This window comes from Triplophysa dalaica, chromosome 1 (genome assembly GCF_015846415.1).
Source record: "Triplophysa dalaica isolate WHDGS20190420 chromosome 1, ASM1584641v1, whole genome shotgun sequence".
Taxonomy (NCBI): Eukaryota; Metazoa; Chordata; class Actinopteri; order Cypriniformes; family Nemacheilidae; genus Triplophysa; species Triplophysa dalaica.
The window spans coordinates 27,761,279-27,777,302 of NC_079542.1; the positions used below are offsets into that span (position 1 = coordinate 27,761,279).

Below are 16,024 nucleotides of genomic sequence, written 5' to 3' on the forward strand. Positions count from 1 at the left end.
TGGCATGTAGTGGGCGAACATTCCATCTCCTTTTTCGCCCTTTTTTTAATAGTCCTAAATTTATCCTAAATATCCTAAATTTCCTTGATGATCTGACGTAATTCCGGTAAAATTCCTACTTTTCTTCATCAGACTGTGACACGTCAAAAGCGCACTTTGTTGAGGGAGAGGATTAAGAAGGGTTCACTTTTAGCACACATGTTGCGTTGTGGAGCCAGCCTTCCTATGTAACAAAACACGCCGAACATAACATCCTGGTTCAAAAATAACTGTTTTCGCGTTCGTCATCGACTCTAAATTTGCAGTCATACGCATTTTAAGTGACAGCAGGCTTTGTCATGGAACGCAGGCTCTTGTGTTCACATAAACTCCTGATCTCCCATTATTATTACGACCACATTTATGATATTTCCTCAATGAAAATCTGTGATTTAGTTTCCAACACGACTGTGAAAGAATGTATTTGCTAATGAAGATCGCGGAGACGTCTTTACTGTGACTGTCACGGCTGGCGCGCCTGTAAAATGACGGTCTCGAGTGCCACGCTAACAACTGCTAGGGAGGAAGGCAGCGCACCGCCTCGACTACACTAGATTTGGACATCAGGCAGTGCAGTAAGGATTTCTGGGGACAAGTGTCTCTTGTAAATTTTTACCACTACAGCTCCATCTCCCTAAAAGAGCAAATGGCAGCATCGAAGAAAACACTTGTTTACAGAGAGGACACAGATTCGTTTAAAAATGTGATTTTCGACATGGGTTTGCGTTTAATAGATGCACAGGAAGAATCGAATTATGTGGATTTAAACGACTTGCTGGAACCAAAATTAGGCAAAACAAATGTAGTGAACATGCCATTTACTGGAAACTCGAGTCAAATGGAAATAATTAAAGGTATCAGTGGCGCGAGAGAACACCATTGCGAGCTTAACCGAATTTATTCAAATCCATCAACTGAACAAATACAGGAATTTAATAATAATTCCGTATTCCAAATGGATTGCAAACTAGAAGAAAGTTTTGACAAGTCTTGTATCATAGAAATGGTCCCTTCGGATGTACCTCGGGTGAATAAAAAAAACGACACGGACTGTACCGAATCACATGCAAAGCAGAACCTTTATTCAGAGAGCGCGCCCGGAAAGTTGGAGGCACAAAGCACAGGCAATGACAATGACCTGTACACTGAAATGTATTTAAGCAGCGAAAGTGAGTCGGACGACGAGGCCACTGTAGTACTTTCAGATCATGGCACGCCAGAAGTTCACGAAGATGAGTCACATTATATTACAACCCATGAAATACAGCTTCTGGAGTTAGACCATGAAGTGGATTATGACTTTGAGACGGGTTCTAGCTGGGATGTTGAGGATGATCATCAGGTCTACTCGTTTGTCGATTATGCTTTTTTTGAATGTGATGAAACGAAAGTGACAAAACAGACAGGCACGAAAAGCCACCAGGGACATGCCGATACAAGCGTAGCAGTGATCAGCAGTCAGCCCGAAAGCAATCTTTGTGACAGCGACAAATGCGCCAGTTCAAACGAAAGCCTGTCAAAACAACAGAACACCACCGGGCAGATTCGGCTATCTATCAAAGCCAATTCCCGTGCTATAAATGAGCCAAGTAAAATTAATGGCAAACTTTCTGAAGATATTAGTCGCTATGTTTTGAAAGGAGTGGATGCCAAAGGCGACAAAGTATGTGACAACGCAAAGTGCTTTATTGCTGTCCCGGGGCGCTTGCACTTTGGTAGCAAACTGAAAAGTAAAGATGTAAATGATTATTCAAGCGGTGCATCCAGCGCAGTGAGCGAGCTTGATGATGCAGATAAAGAGGTGCGCAATCTCACAGCCAGATCCTTTAAAAGTTTGGCATACCCTTATTTCGATGCAATTAATTTCAGTACCTCCAGCGAGTCTTCCACATCAGAGCATGGGCTGGGAATCAACAGGTGGTCGACGTTTGTTGACCTGAAGTATGGAAACGTAAGCATGTCTAACGGACGAGATCAAAGTTTGCTTGCCCATAAAGGCTCCACATCAAATTTACATTTCGCCAAAAATACGGACGGTAAGGGGATAACGGGGTTGACATTAACAAGTATGCGAGCGCCCCCCGGAGAGATATTTGCTCTCAACGGCAATTTAGTTGGCCATAAAAACGCATCATCAAGAACGAAAAAGATTGAGCTTATGGGAAAGTTTTCCCAAAGTCAAAGTGGAGTCATAAGACTGACTGAAACCTTAAATTTTCGTTGTAATGTCAAATCTGGGCAGCCTGGAAACGAAAGTCGTGTGAAATCTGCACAAAATCCTGGAGGATCATATTTCACAGATGAAGTTACAAACACCTTGCCAAGCGCTCAGGGGAGTGAGGCTAGGAAGCAACCCTGTAATACAGGGGAAACCATGGAGGATACACACAAGAAAGCAGTATTCGCAACGAGTCTCCTTAAAAATGTAATTTCTAAGAAAATGCAGTTTGAGCAGGAGCGCAAAATGGAGAGGGGCGAGATATGCGAAACCCACCACGCACCCTCTCCTTGTTTTGGGTCGCACGAACATGAAGTGCAGAAGGAGAAAGTGACAAGGAAAAATTCCAAAAGGCTGCAGAGGCAGTGTTCGAGATTCTCAGAGGCTGACTCTGACTACTCCATCGTTTGCGTGGATGAACTTGGCGACATAGTTGACAGTCATTCAAGTGAAGCCAAATACGACAGTCGCAAAAAAGAGATTTTGACTAGTGCATCAGAAGCGATTAAAGAGTCGACGAATGAAGCTGCGAATGATACTAAAAAAGGAGCATTCGAAGCTTCCAAAGGCACGCTGCTACGAAGCCAAAATAGCGCGTTCAGATCGTGGAAGGACGGCGAGGTAGAGTTTCAAAAGGAACATGAAAACGATAAAACTCACGAGGGTAAACTGGCACCGCCGGATGAGTGTCCGAGGGAAACGAACGTGTACTTAAATTCGGCGACCAGCAAGCACACTAAAATGTCACATTTGTTTGTGCCGAGTATCCAGCTTCCGTACTGTGAGAGGGATTTCGGGAAACCGCCGCCGAATATGATTTATTCCGTGCGCGATCAAGGAGGAATCAGTGGAACGAAATTACGCTCAAACACCCTGTACATTTCAGACGCTACGCGCAGCGCAATAACATCAAAGTCACCAGAAATTAAAATAAGTTTACGGAGCGTAAGGGATAACAAAAGTGACCCGTTCAACATTGCAAAGCTGCTGACTACCAATATAGGCTATAAACCAGCGGTCCAGATAAAGACAGCAGATGACACCAAATGCCAAGCGCTCGCCGCTGCATTAAAGGGTGAGTCGTCTGACAAAGTACCTCACTTCATAGTCAGAGATATTAGAGATAACAAGGGCAAGCTACAGACACCTATACACCAAGTTAGAGACGTGCGTAAATTAGTTAAAAGCTCGTACCACTTTGTGTCTTTAGATAGCCATGACAGTTCCACCCATTTGATCGCAGAAGCAGACAAGACAGTAAAGCAGAGCTCAAACTTGAATTCAGCATCTCTCTCGCCCATAGTGATTAAATGCCAATCCGTGAATACAAATAGCAACGTAAAGCGTTCAGGAAATGTAATAGACAAATCCAAGCGAAGACTTAGAGAGGATGTATTTGAGCACAACGCGTCTTCGCCTCAAGTTCCAATAGAGGGCGCCAAAGATGGGAGTACGCCAATCCAAAAGATAGGTAACAGAATGTCTTTATTCAGCCCTAAACAAGATGTGACAGCTGGATTTAGAATTGAGGCAATAGCAAAAAAACAAGACAAAACAAATGATTTAGGAGAGAAAAAAACTGAAACTAAGATGGCCAACCAGGCTGCTTTGGAGAAATTGCAAGCTGCTGTCAAAACCATGGAGCAGTTATACGTTTTTGACAAGAAAGAATGGAAGAGAAAAACAGAGCCACGAAGAATAACGGAAAGTCACGTGCTCTCGCTTATTGCCAGCGAGGAGCATGGAGGAACTTTGGAGGAACCACAAAGCAATACTAGTTCTGCTCACACAGCAAACACATACAAGAACGTGGGACAAGATTCAAACATAAAGAAAACCTCATCTCTTGGACCTTCATTAACCCAGTCTGAGATGCCAGGAAAAAAAGGAGACAAGCAGACCCCCAAGTCACCCACCACCCCAATCACCCATGAAGGGAGAAATGGCCCTAAAGCTATCATGCATCTAACAGGAACACCCAATAAAACTTCAATCCCAAGTCACAGTCAAAAGCCTATAGCCCCAGCAAGTTCCATAAAAGCAGCACAAACACATGTCTCATCATCAGCATCTATCAATTGTAAAGGCATGACACCAAAGTCTTCAAAAACACCTGTTTTCTTAAAGATATCTCAACCAAAGCACGCTTCAGAGGACATTGAGTGGCCAAATGGCAGTGAGACTGAGTTTTCCCCTCTGCAGTTCACTTCTAATGCAGATGCAGAGAACTACCTAACCATACCAGTGAAGCCTCATGCCACAACCGCCATAAAACCGTCCACAGCTGTGCTAGGGAAAACAGCCGATAATACAATTCCAGCCACAAGAGTTAAAACCACCAGTCCACCATCTTATCTCAGTCATAGTAAAGTTAGAGGACATAAGGAGAGCCATCAATCCCCAAAGTGCTCATCTATTGTCATGGAGACATGGCCCCCAGATACCCCTACTGCCACTGTTTATCGTACATCGCTGCCTGTTACGATGCAAGCTGCTCAGCCTCAGGTGATATGTTTCTCTCCAACAGTTCAACCTCCTCCAGTCCCAACTGAGCACTTTCAACCCACCCAAAGAAAGATGCTTTTGGATCCCACTACTGGAAACTACTACTTGGTGGACACTCCTGTCCTTCATGCCACCAGGCGTCTTTTTGACCCAGAAACTGGGCAGTTTGTGGACATCCCTATGCCTCAGCAGTCTCCAATGACCCCAGTTCCCTTGCCAATATCCCCCCTTGCCCTCAGTCCAGGAGCTTATGGCCATACCTACATGTTTTACCCAGGATACATGCCAACCACAATGATCCCTGCCTCTACCATTCAGTCCCAGCTCTCTATGCAGTCAGAAGCAGATGAAGGGGATAAATCCCATTTACACACGGGCCAGCAGGATGACGGGGCCTACATCGAGTGCCCTTACTATATGCCTTCTGGGAAGTCATCGAAAACAGCATCTGTGGCCCAACACAATACCACCAACAGGTTAGCCAGCAGCAAGCAGCCTATCATCAGCATCACTTCCCAGCAGGGGCCAAGGATTATCGCTACCCCATCATTTGATGGCACCACCATGAGCTTTGTGGTGGAACATCGGTAAAGCCCCACTCCCCCTAGAGCTTACAGTAAGTGTAATTGTTTCCTTTTTTAAGTAAATTCGCATTCATGACAGGAATTGTTATAAATTTACATTTAAACTTAAAATAAATTAAAATGCCCCATGTGACTTAATTGACAGTAAACTGTAAACATACCATTCTAATCACGCTGAATGACTTTAGCACTCTTTAATTCTAAGATTTCTCATATGTTAGAATTCCTTCATTGCCATTTGAAAAGGAATTAATGAACACTGTTATGGTGCTGGTAAAAAGAAAACTACACATTCCTTTCATCTAGTTTTGACAAACTTTCAGATGAATCTTATGCAATCTCTTGTTCTATGCACATACTGTACAAATTTATTCTGGCACAGAATAAATTTCACAGATGCTGTTCCAGAATAGGAAAATCATTGCGACAATTAGTAAGCATATTATTTACTCTAGAGAGTTATCAAAGAGAAGTCTGTGAATGTCTACAACATGATGTTTTATTTTATGATTTATATGATAAAATGTTCTGAAGTGCTACTCCATGGCAATGGTATGATACAGCAGGGGAAGAGGCGTGGCATTGTTGGCATAGCCGTGGGAGGAGTAAAAGGTCAGCCAACTCGTGGCATGTGTTTGTGCTGATATATGGTGGACCAGCTGCTGCTGAATACGAGACTCATTGACCTGAGACACTAAGACTGCAGTAGCGTCACCTTTTTAGGACAACCTTATCTTAAAGGGAAAGACCCAGAGGTGGGCCAAAAGCTTTGACTAAAGGTTTTTATATAAACGAATCTAACTTACACTGTGGCACCAGAGGGAGAAATATGAGATGGCTGAACTGCAAAAATTTAAAGACTGCAATGGTTTTGGAGACGTTACAAGATCATATTTTAGATTTAGTATGACCTGAATAACAAATCCGTTAGATGATTACTCTGTCCTGCATTACAAGCATGTACAACAAATGTATGACCTTATGTTTCTAATATTATTTTTGTTTTGTTTTACACAGGAACTATGTCACCTTTTTATGTCAACAAACTTGGAGTTTGTTTTATTTTGTCCTGAACCTATTCATCATGATCTCCTCCATCACAAATATATTAAAGATTTTCTTCATCATAGTGTTATTACCCAGTTATTATTTGTGGCTGTCAATTTTATGCTTCATTTTGTGTTTTAAAACTGCTTTGTCTGTCACTCAAATCTTTTTGAATGTGGTTGGAAATTGTTATTGAACCCATGTTCATAGTTCAAAGTAATATCAACCAATATGAATCGGTAAAATAATTTAAAGAATAGCATTTTTTTAACTATATGACAATTAAACACACAGTATCCATATTACATTTCAAATCTGCACAGAAATGACATATCCTCATTATTCAATTAGGTGCTACTTTGTGCTATCAACTTTGCCAGAAAAAGTACATTCATTTGATCTCTTAGTCTTTGACTTCTTTGGTTCTTCTGCTGACCTTGATTCACAGCACTCTTCTTCGAGAGGTGTTCTGCAAACTAAATGTATTACATTACAATTTTATATTGCATATTTTTGTCATTTTACTTTTGCTATTTTACTCGGTTGTAATTGAAAAGACCATCACATTAACATACAATTCTGTGTGGATGGTGTCGTGAATGGGATGTTTTAGAGGATGGTCCTCTATTTTATTACAGTTCCAGATGAATATGTGTGAAAGAATGTGTTCACCAGATCACTGTGATTTGGTTTGATTGGCAGGTTCTTCTTTTAAGGTAGCAGTGATCAATAATCAAGGTCAAGTTCAATTTATTTCTGATGAAGATATGAGAGATGCAAGCAGATTATTTAGTATTTTGGGGCAAAGCTTGGTATTCCTATTACAAAACACAGTTCACCTGTAGCATCCTCTGTAGCATCACTCTGCCCACATGTCTGATTTGGATAATAAGGTATTTTGTAAATATTAATAAGTATTGTTAACTATTTGAGCTATATATTAAATGTAACCTTGTGTTGTATTTTATTTGCTTATTTGCTATTTTTCTTTGATTTTTTAAAGTGAAATTGTATTAAATCTATTGAATATTGTGTATTTTTCCAACGCTACCCCTATGCTGTACATTAATTTACATTGTTTGCAGATATTTCAGAAGAAATAGTTGGACAAGACATTTCAGTTCCCCTTGAAACTCATATGAAAACACTTTTTTATTTACAAAAGAACCATATATAGCAAGTGCCTCAAGAACCCTATTCAGTGATGAATGGTTCTTGATTAGAAAATAGTTATTTGCTTAATGTAAAGAACCTTCAAGTGTGTATGGATTAACTTTATTTTTTATGAATGGAAACAATTGATTATAGCCCAGTTTCAGATATTGCATCAAAGTAAATGCATTTCATTTTTCATCTGCTCTACCAAACTAGAAAATTTAACAACCTATATTATTGCAATTATTTTGAAACTTTTCAAATTGCATTTGGGTTCTTTCTTTTTTCTTTCTTTGTGTTTTAGGGCTTTTGTGAAAACAAATATATCAGTGTGGGAGCTGCTGGTCAGTCCGTTAAATTGTATTTAAGAAAGTTTGTTGTGCTGCTTTTCGGCTTGAGCAGAATATCCAGTAGGATCATTTCACTTTAGTGAAATACAAACGTTTTCGTAAAAATATTTGAAATCAGTGCACATATCTTAAAATGTGTTTGTGTAGTACATGCTGTATGTTGATCATGTGTAGTTATCTTTGTATTCAGCACAAAGTTAACTTCTAGACTTCTAGTGATGTAACCATAGGGAGTCACTTGATTTCCTATAGGAAAGAATGGAATGAGTCACATTTTATTAATATTAAATGTAAATAGAATATCAATGTGAGCAATAAAATGTTTAAAGGGTTAAAGGCATGTGTGAAGATTGGCATGTTTACATTCTATTGTGTCTGCAGGAAAGAATAATAAAAACTGAAAATCATGAAAGAATTGACAAAGGAAGGACAGCCATTTTGAAGTTACAGGACAGATGTTGTTAAAAATAAAATGATATGCAAAGAGGATCGTTTCTTCCTTTCTTTTTATAAAAATCCCCAAATAAACATGTTCTTATCCAAAGATAACATAGTGGGTTACGGGAAGTCACACAAAAAACAGACTAGTCCAGTTAATGACTAGCAATGACGTTAATATCTTGTTATTTTGGTATTGCAATTAAAATAAAATTATATTCATACACTCACAAGATAAATAAAACCTATAAATGTGCATCTCCCCAGATTTAAAATAATATTTTGGCGGGTTTAAATGCTTAAATCATCAAAAACAGATACATGAGACAAATACAAGAAATAACAACATAGCATAAAAGAGATTAAAATAATGAAAACGATACGCACAGGGGTATTCAGACTAACGAACAACATTGTAAACATACAACATAAAAAAATAAAGGGTCTAAAGAAATTTTTTATTCAAGGCTTTACAATAGTCCACCGTTCTCTTGTCTTTATTGTTCCGTAAACCCTCTCTAAATGGGTTGTTGCTAGAAGGGATCAGCTAGTGCCGGAAGTGGTGCACAATCCCGACAAAACATTACAATAAATTGTATTAGCTAACGCCTACACCTACACCAACCCTAAACCTAACCGTAGAATAATAATAAAAATATTAATTAATTTGTTTGCAGCGTGTTGCAAAAAAACGCAGTATTGAATTGCGAGTGCAAGCAAGTTTCAAAACCCTTCCATGTTGCGCGAGAACACTGATATCACTTATCACTTCTCGCGTGCATTTGGATGTGAAACGTTGTTTGCGGACCAGACAGATATCGGCGATTTTGACCTATTGTAAGTCATGCAGTGTGTAATCTCCTGTCGCCGATCCATCGTTCAATGTGAATACTGCAGCAACGGAATGCTACCCCAGATGGTCATGCAGTGTGAAAAGAACAGTGATGCAACGACTTGATTCAATCGGGAAATCTGAACTCGGCATTAATTAAATCATAACACGTGTATAACAGTAAATAAAAGCGATTCATTAGTGCCACATGTTAAACGACAGTAACTTTCACGAATGAATCCTCTGAAAAAAAATCATTATACAGAAAAGAGAGTTGATACTGTATTTGTCTCGTGCATCGTGTGTGAGCTGGCTAACAACTGCATATTTACAGAAATATGATCATGTTCCTATACAGTGACAGGTTTTGGGAAACGTCATGGCCGTCTTTTAGAACAATAATCGACCCGTCTAGCCCGTCTAAATTTGGTCCAAATTAGTCCAAAAATCGACGTCGAAAATTTGTCTTTTTTTCGTATTTAGTTATATTGAAGTTTAGTAGTTTCTCTACTGCTCGTAGAATGCTCCGCTGAATCTCTGCGTGTGCTGTGCGCTTTCTCACTGGACCGGGTGCTGCACCTCCCTCGCGGTTGACTTCCGCCTTTTTTGTTCCGATAACATCACGTTATACTTATAACATTTAAAAACGTTTTTTTTTTGTGAATAGATTTGAATCGCTAGAAGGCTGAATCGCGATTCATATGTGAAACCAAATTTTTTTTTTTCTCCCACCCCTATTGATTAGCACCGGTGAGAAGACTGAAACAATAACGAGGAGACAACAGGGAAACGAGGGGGCGGAGTTACACCAATCTTACAGGAAAAGCACATGGCAGGATGTAACCCACACCATGTGCTCAGCAAGAGACAAAACATTGACAAGCTAGACAGGAACCCTGACGCTCAGGGGCGTAGCAAGCTTTTCAAAAGTGCGGGGGATGGATGTGTTTTGTTTGTTAACAATGACAACGTTGAACGTAATGACAGAAAGGTACAAAAGGTATAACATACAAGATATAAAAAGCTTCCCATTTAAATGTGTGATACTAGTAAAGTATAAAAACACATTCGGAACACACAGAAAATAAGTCAAAACTCTGTTGTGAAAATACACAACAGTAGACTTGCTAATGAATCAGAAATACTTTAATAATCCCATGGGGGGAAAGACAGTGGAAAGCTTGATAGTGACATGGGTCTGACAGGACTGTGACTGTGTCCGCTAAAGTTTGCTTACTTGCACCTTGAAAAGGGGAGATATAAAAAAACGTGGATCATAAAGTCACCCCCTTTAAGCCCATTTACCAGAGGTGGGGACAAGTCACATATGGTCTAGTCCAAGCAAGTCTCAACCATCAAGTCTCGAGTCAAACCTCGAGTCACAGTTTAGACAAATCAAGCAAGTCAAGTCAAGTCAAGGGTTCACCCAAAAGCAAGTCAAGTCGAGTCCTGATAAGTGTCAAGTCAAGTCGCAGTACTAAAATAAACAGGTAAATTTTTTCTAAACATGTTTATTTTTGCACAGAAATGATGAATTTATATACATATATTATGGAAAATCAATTGTAAATATAAATTAATTTTAAGTATTGATCCCTTGCCTATGCTCAAAGTTTGGTTCCAGCAGTCACATACTTTTTTATATGTTTGTTTACATATACTTGTGTCTAACAGAATGTAAGACCTAAGCATTTATACAGGCTATGAACCTTATAAACTAAGTATTGTGACAATCTACCTACATATGTTTTGAATATATATAACGCTGTAATACTTGTGCTGTCCATTAAATGGCACAGTAGGCCTATATGGAATATAAATCCAGTGATTGGAATCTCGGATCCTTTTATTGACTACGATCAAAGTTAACGGATCTTTTTCATTTCGGCAGAATATAAATAAAATGAAAGTTAATATAGCCCAGTGATGAAGCTATGATGCTTAATCGTCATCTCTGCAGTGGACGCGCAATAAACACGTTTCATATAGCCTGTTCTGGGATTTTTTTTTTCTTTTTGAACTGGTTTCATTATTTTATATGGAAGCCCGTTTCCGCCAGGGTTGGGAATTTTTTTTAATTAGTAAGTCATAATAATGACTTAGTATCTCATAATAAGGAGATACTAAGTCAAAATTTCGATTTAGTAAGTCATAATAATGACTTAGTATCTCATAATAATGCTGCTACATTCATTACGAAAGTAATTCCTTTGGCTCATAATGATTTACAACTATGGTGGTTTTTCTATTATTGTATTGAGTTTTCTTAAAATAAAACATTTAGTTAGTTAAAGGTTTCATGTATTCTTAGGAAACAATATTGGGCCTCGTGTATAAGCATGAGCTCATGAACACCTGCATGAACAACAAGCATCTTATCTTAGCTGCACGTACACCACAAATAAGTTTTAATAAGGAAGTTTGGTTTGTTTCATAGAGTCAAGGACGCTGGTATCTCTAAACAGTGAGCTCATTTTAACAAAGCTAATGTTATGAGTCTGAACACTTGAACATCTGCACACACACCAAATATCTTTAACACCAAGACGAACTCCCAACACACTTTTGTAGAGAAGTCTAATTAAATCACATACAACCGAGGACACTGGGTAGCTCATTATCGCTAAACCATGAGCTCATCTTTGATAGAAACATGGTTAAATCATGTATCGTCCGAAACCCCCAGGAAAGTGTCAAGATAAAGAGGCACTTGTTTTTGAGGGGCGCACGCAACCATTAAATCCTAATATGGTAGGCCGGAACTATGAGCTCAGAGGGACGGGCTAATGGAAATGTGATGTCATATGAAACCTGATTGGAAGAAGACGATGTCATGCATACATGATTGGTTTAAACTGTGATAACAACTGGAAAACAATGTATAAAAGATGGAGTCAGATATGTATTCGTTGGATCCCTTCAGATGAACTCTGAATATCCCACTTTGTTTGTCCGGGCAAATAAAGTTTAAACTCTTGGCACCTGGAACCCTTGTCTCTGAGATTTCTTTCTGCGATGGAAGGCCGATTGGCCACAACATATCTTATAAAGCGATTTGATCGGTCAGTCCAAGAAACTTAATGTTATTTACAACGTCATAATCAGCAGTGCATTGCACAGCCACAGGCAATCGGTTTACGCACGCGATAGGTCGCGTTCTAAAACGCGATTCGTGCCCTTGAAAGTAGGCTAACTGTAGGAAGGGTACATCACGTGAGCGGTTGTTTAAGATAAGGGGAAAAGATGTGTTGTTTGCATTCATTATGTATAACAGCTATATTTAAGAAAAACAGCTGTTCATCTCTCACAGAACTCGCACTATACAAAGAATATGGCCTGTAAGTGCGTGGGGCACATGAATGCGATTGGATTTCACCCGAAGATGTGATAAGCGTTCAGTTTCTTGCACAGATCCATTGACTCGCTTTATAAAACTCTAATTTAACGTCACGAGGGGCAGGAATTACTTTTGAAAACCAAAATAGCTTCATAAATATCTTCTTGAAAAAATAAACACATAATTAAAACACAATTAAAACGCCAAATAACCCCTATTAACTTAAAATCATGAAAAGGCACAAATGGATTTACTGGAAGCAATATTTGTGTGCATGTTTTAATATATGGCCCAGAAGTAACAGCAACAAAACAGTATAAAAGGAACAAAACGCAATACATTTTAGAAATGCAAAATGACAGAATAAAAGAAGATATAATCAAAAAAACGCCCTGCATCCAATTTATACCTTTGGAATCTGGCTCTCAAAGAGAAGTAGTTAAAGACCACTAATGTAACGCAATGCACACGTCACATACAATCACCCCCCCCCCCCCCCCCCCCGAAATTTCGACTCAGTAACTCATTATTTTCAGATAATTAAGTCATTATTATGACTTACTAAGTTGAAATTTCGACTTAGTATCTCATTATAATGATTTACTAAATCGAAATTATGATTTACTAAATCGATTCATTATAATGACTTATTAATTCTAAAAAAAATCCCAACCCTGGCGGAAACGGGCTTCCATAATTTTACACCACAAAACGTTTTGTTGTTATTGTGAGTATACACAATAAAATGTAGACACTTAAAAGATTCAAACGATGAAATAATCCTTGTCAGTATGAACAAAAAGTTTTTTAAGAGTTTTTTAAGTGCAAGTGATCGCACCGGCGCATCCATGTCAGCCTGCTATGCAATATAAGCGAGCTCCTATTCAGCTTCCACAGGCATTCCACACAAACTTGAAAATGCGCACATTTAATAACCTATGTAATATAGAGAAGCCCCTTCATTTTAAGATGACCCGCAACATTAAAATTCGGTCTACGCCACGGTTATAGCCAAATTCTCCAATCTACATTGAAAAAAAATATTCTTGAGGGTTAGTAAATATTACCCATGCAAATTAGTTAAATTTTACTTACATATATTAGGTAGCAAAGTAAACTACATGCAAACTTACTGAATCTACCTAAGAATTTGCACTCAATTAGATTGAGTAGATTTTATCCTATGTTTTCAAGTAAAGATCACCTAAATTTATCAGACATAAGTCATTCCATTACATTTTCTACCGCTTATCCGAACTACCTCGGGTCACGGGGAGCCTGTGCCTATCTCAGGAGTCATCGGGCATCAAGGCAGGATACACCCTGGATGGAGTGCCAACCCATCGCAGGGCACACACACTCACTCATTCACTCACGCACTCACACCCTACGGACAATTTTTTCCAGAGATGCCGACATAAGTCATGAAACACTAAAATATATTAGATAAAGTCTACCTATTGCTCAATATTAAGAACTTTTAACAATTGAGTAATATTAGTTTATATAACCGACAACAGTTCATCCACTTATGAATGATAAATATTGAATGACAATGAACATTAATTTCAATAGTTTACAAGACCTTTAGTCCTCACACGTGAATCATAGGAGATTTTGAAAACTATAAAGTTGATGGTTCACTCAGATGCCCATACACATGAAGAATCAGTGTATGAAACTCAACAATGGTGACAATCAACAAAAGAAAGCTTCATCCTGCAATGCATGCTGGGTAATTATCGTACAAAACTCATTCATGACTCCCAGCATTGCATTGCATTGCAGTTAACCTGAATTATTTTGATGATCGCCACCCTTGTTGAGGTGTGTATGATGACTGTTGATATCAAATTGTAATTTGTGGTTACTTCGTTTTGTCATTTCATTGGAGAATCTTTCTCAAACCTATAAACACTCTTTGAATAATACTTAAGTACTAAAAATCCATTAACTTATACTTGTATTATATTATACTTTAGCAGTAAGCTCTTGTGAAGTGCAAGAGTCAAGAGCTCAACTAAAATGAACACTGATCACAGTAATGGTGACATCAAATTAATCTTGTGTTATTGTCAAAAAAGAGGTTATGTGCACATTTGTTATTTGGTCAATAACAGCAATTGATGCGATCTCCTTGTTTCTGAGCATTTGCAGGTCAATTAAAGCTTGTCAGAATAAGTCATATTTATTGTTTAATTATTCAATATTTATCAGTCATAATAAGTAGATGAACAGTTGTCAGTTATATAAACTAATATTACAAATTTTTATAAGTAATTAATATTGAGCAATATTAAGGTAGAATTTATCTATTGTGTCATGATTCATATCTGATGAATTTAGGTACGCTTGACTTAAAAACATAGAACAAAATCTACTCAATCTAATTCAGTGCAAATTCTTGCCTCAATTTTAGTAAATAGATTCAGTAAGTTTGCATGTAGTTTACTTGCTACCTAATATGTGTAAAATTTAATTGATTTGCATGGGTAATATTTACTAACCCTCAAGAATCATTTTTTTCAGGGTTCTTACGAGATGAGACAGTGATGATCGATGATCACATTTCTAATAATAAAGAAACAACCAAGGCCAAATTATGACAAACAGAAACGATTAATTTATTACATTAGTCGTTTTATGCCACTGCAAGAAATTACTTTACCTTTCCTTGTGGTTCTTGAAATGTCGGACGAAAATTGACGTTGTGGTTGTCGTGTCAGATATTCTTTCTTTCCATACTCTGCATCTATGGAGGACCAGGAGAGTCATGTGTAAAGTAATAAAGCATTTCATTGTTTAATAACTAATTCTTCAATAAAAATAGGCATTAATCCATTTATTTCTAATTTAATTTTTTAAATTAAAAAAGTGTGATTGTAAAAATAATTATTAAATTAAATATTAATCCATCAATAAATACTTCAATTTAAAAAGGGACTTTTAAAAATCAACATAAAACACGAAATAAATACACCATTTTAAAGCGCATTAATGAATTCCTTTATAAATAGTGGAATTTCAAAATCTATTTCAAAATGCGATTTAAAAAGAGGAATAAATAATTGGATTTACAAATTAAACTAGAAATAAAAGTTTTAATCCGTCATTTAAACGACTATTTCTTTTAGCATTTGCATTTCCATTTCCCCTCTGCATTTCCTTATCCGATTTGCTATTAGATTTGCCAAATCATTTAGCTTTTCCATTTAGCCTCTCTATTTACCATTTCCGTGACACTCTGGGGCCTTGCATGCTCAAACGAGGTAAAACAATGCAAATTAGCCGCGGTGAGACAGATGTAACAAGCTCTCTGATTGGCTAGTTCATTTTACGTCATGTTCAGGGGTGTGTCAGATGAGCAATGGAGAAGAGAGGATAGTCTGTTGTTCACTACACGTGTAACCAGCGCGTTATCAGCGCCTGCTTATTCTCTAACACAAATCATAGAAAATGAAACTTATTGTTAGAACAGGTTAGAACATTCATACTGCACGTGGAAGCAGCAGTGCTGCG

General features: G+C 38.0%; 1 protein-coding gene across 1 annotated transcript; it reads left to right on the top strand.

The window, feature by feature from the left end:
- The first annotated feature begins 1,042 nt into the window (after positions 1-1,042).
- c1h4orf54 (chromosome 1 C4orf54 homolog) lies at positions 1,043-8,280 on the top strand. Its single transcript, XM_056742945.1, has 2 exons — positions 1,043-5,378; positions 6,364-8,280. Exon 1 carries the CDS (start codon positions 1,043-1,045, stop codon positions 5,351-5,353), a length of 4,311 nt encoding a protein of 1,436 aa, XP_056598923.1. The 3' UTR covers positions 5,354-5,378; positions 6,364-8,280.
- The last annotated feature ends 7,744 nt before the right edge of the window (positions 8,281-16,024 follow it).

Coding starts and splice junctions, on each gene's coding strand:
- c1h4orf54 (XM_056742945.1), top strand. CDS start 1,043: ATGGTCCCTTCGGATGTACCTCGGGTGAATAAAAAAAACGACACGGAC.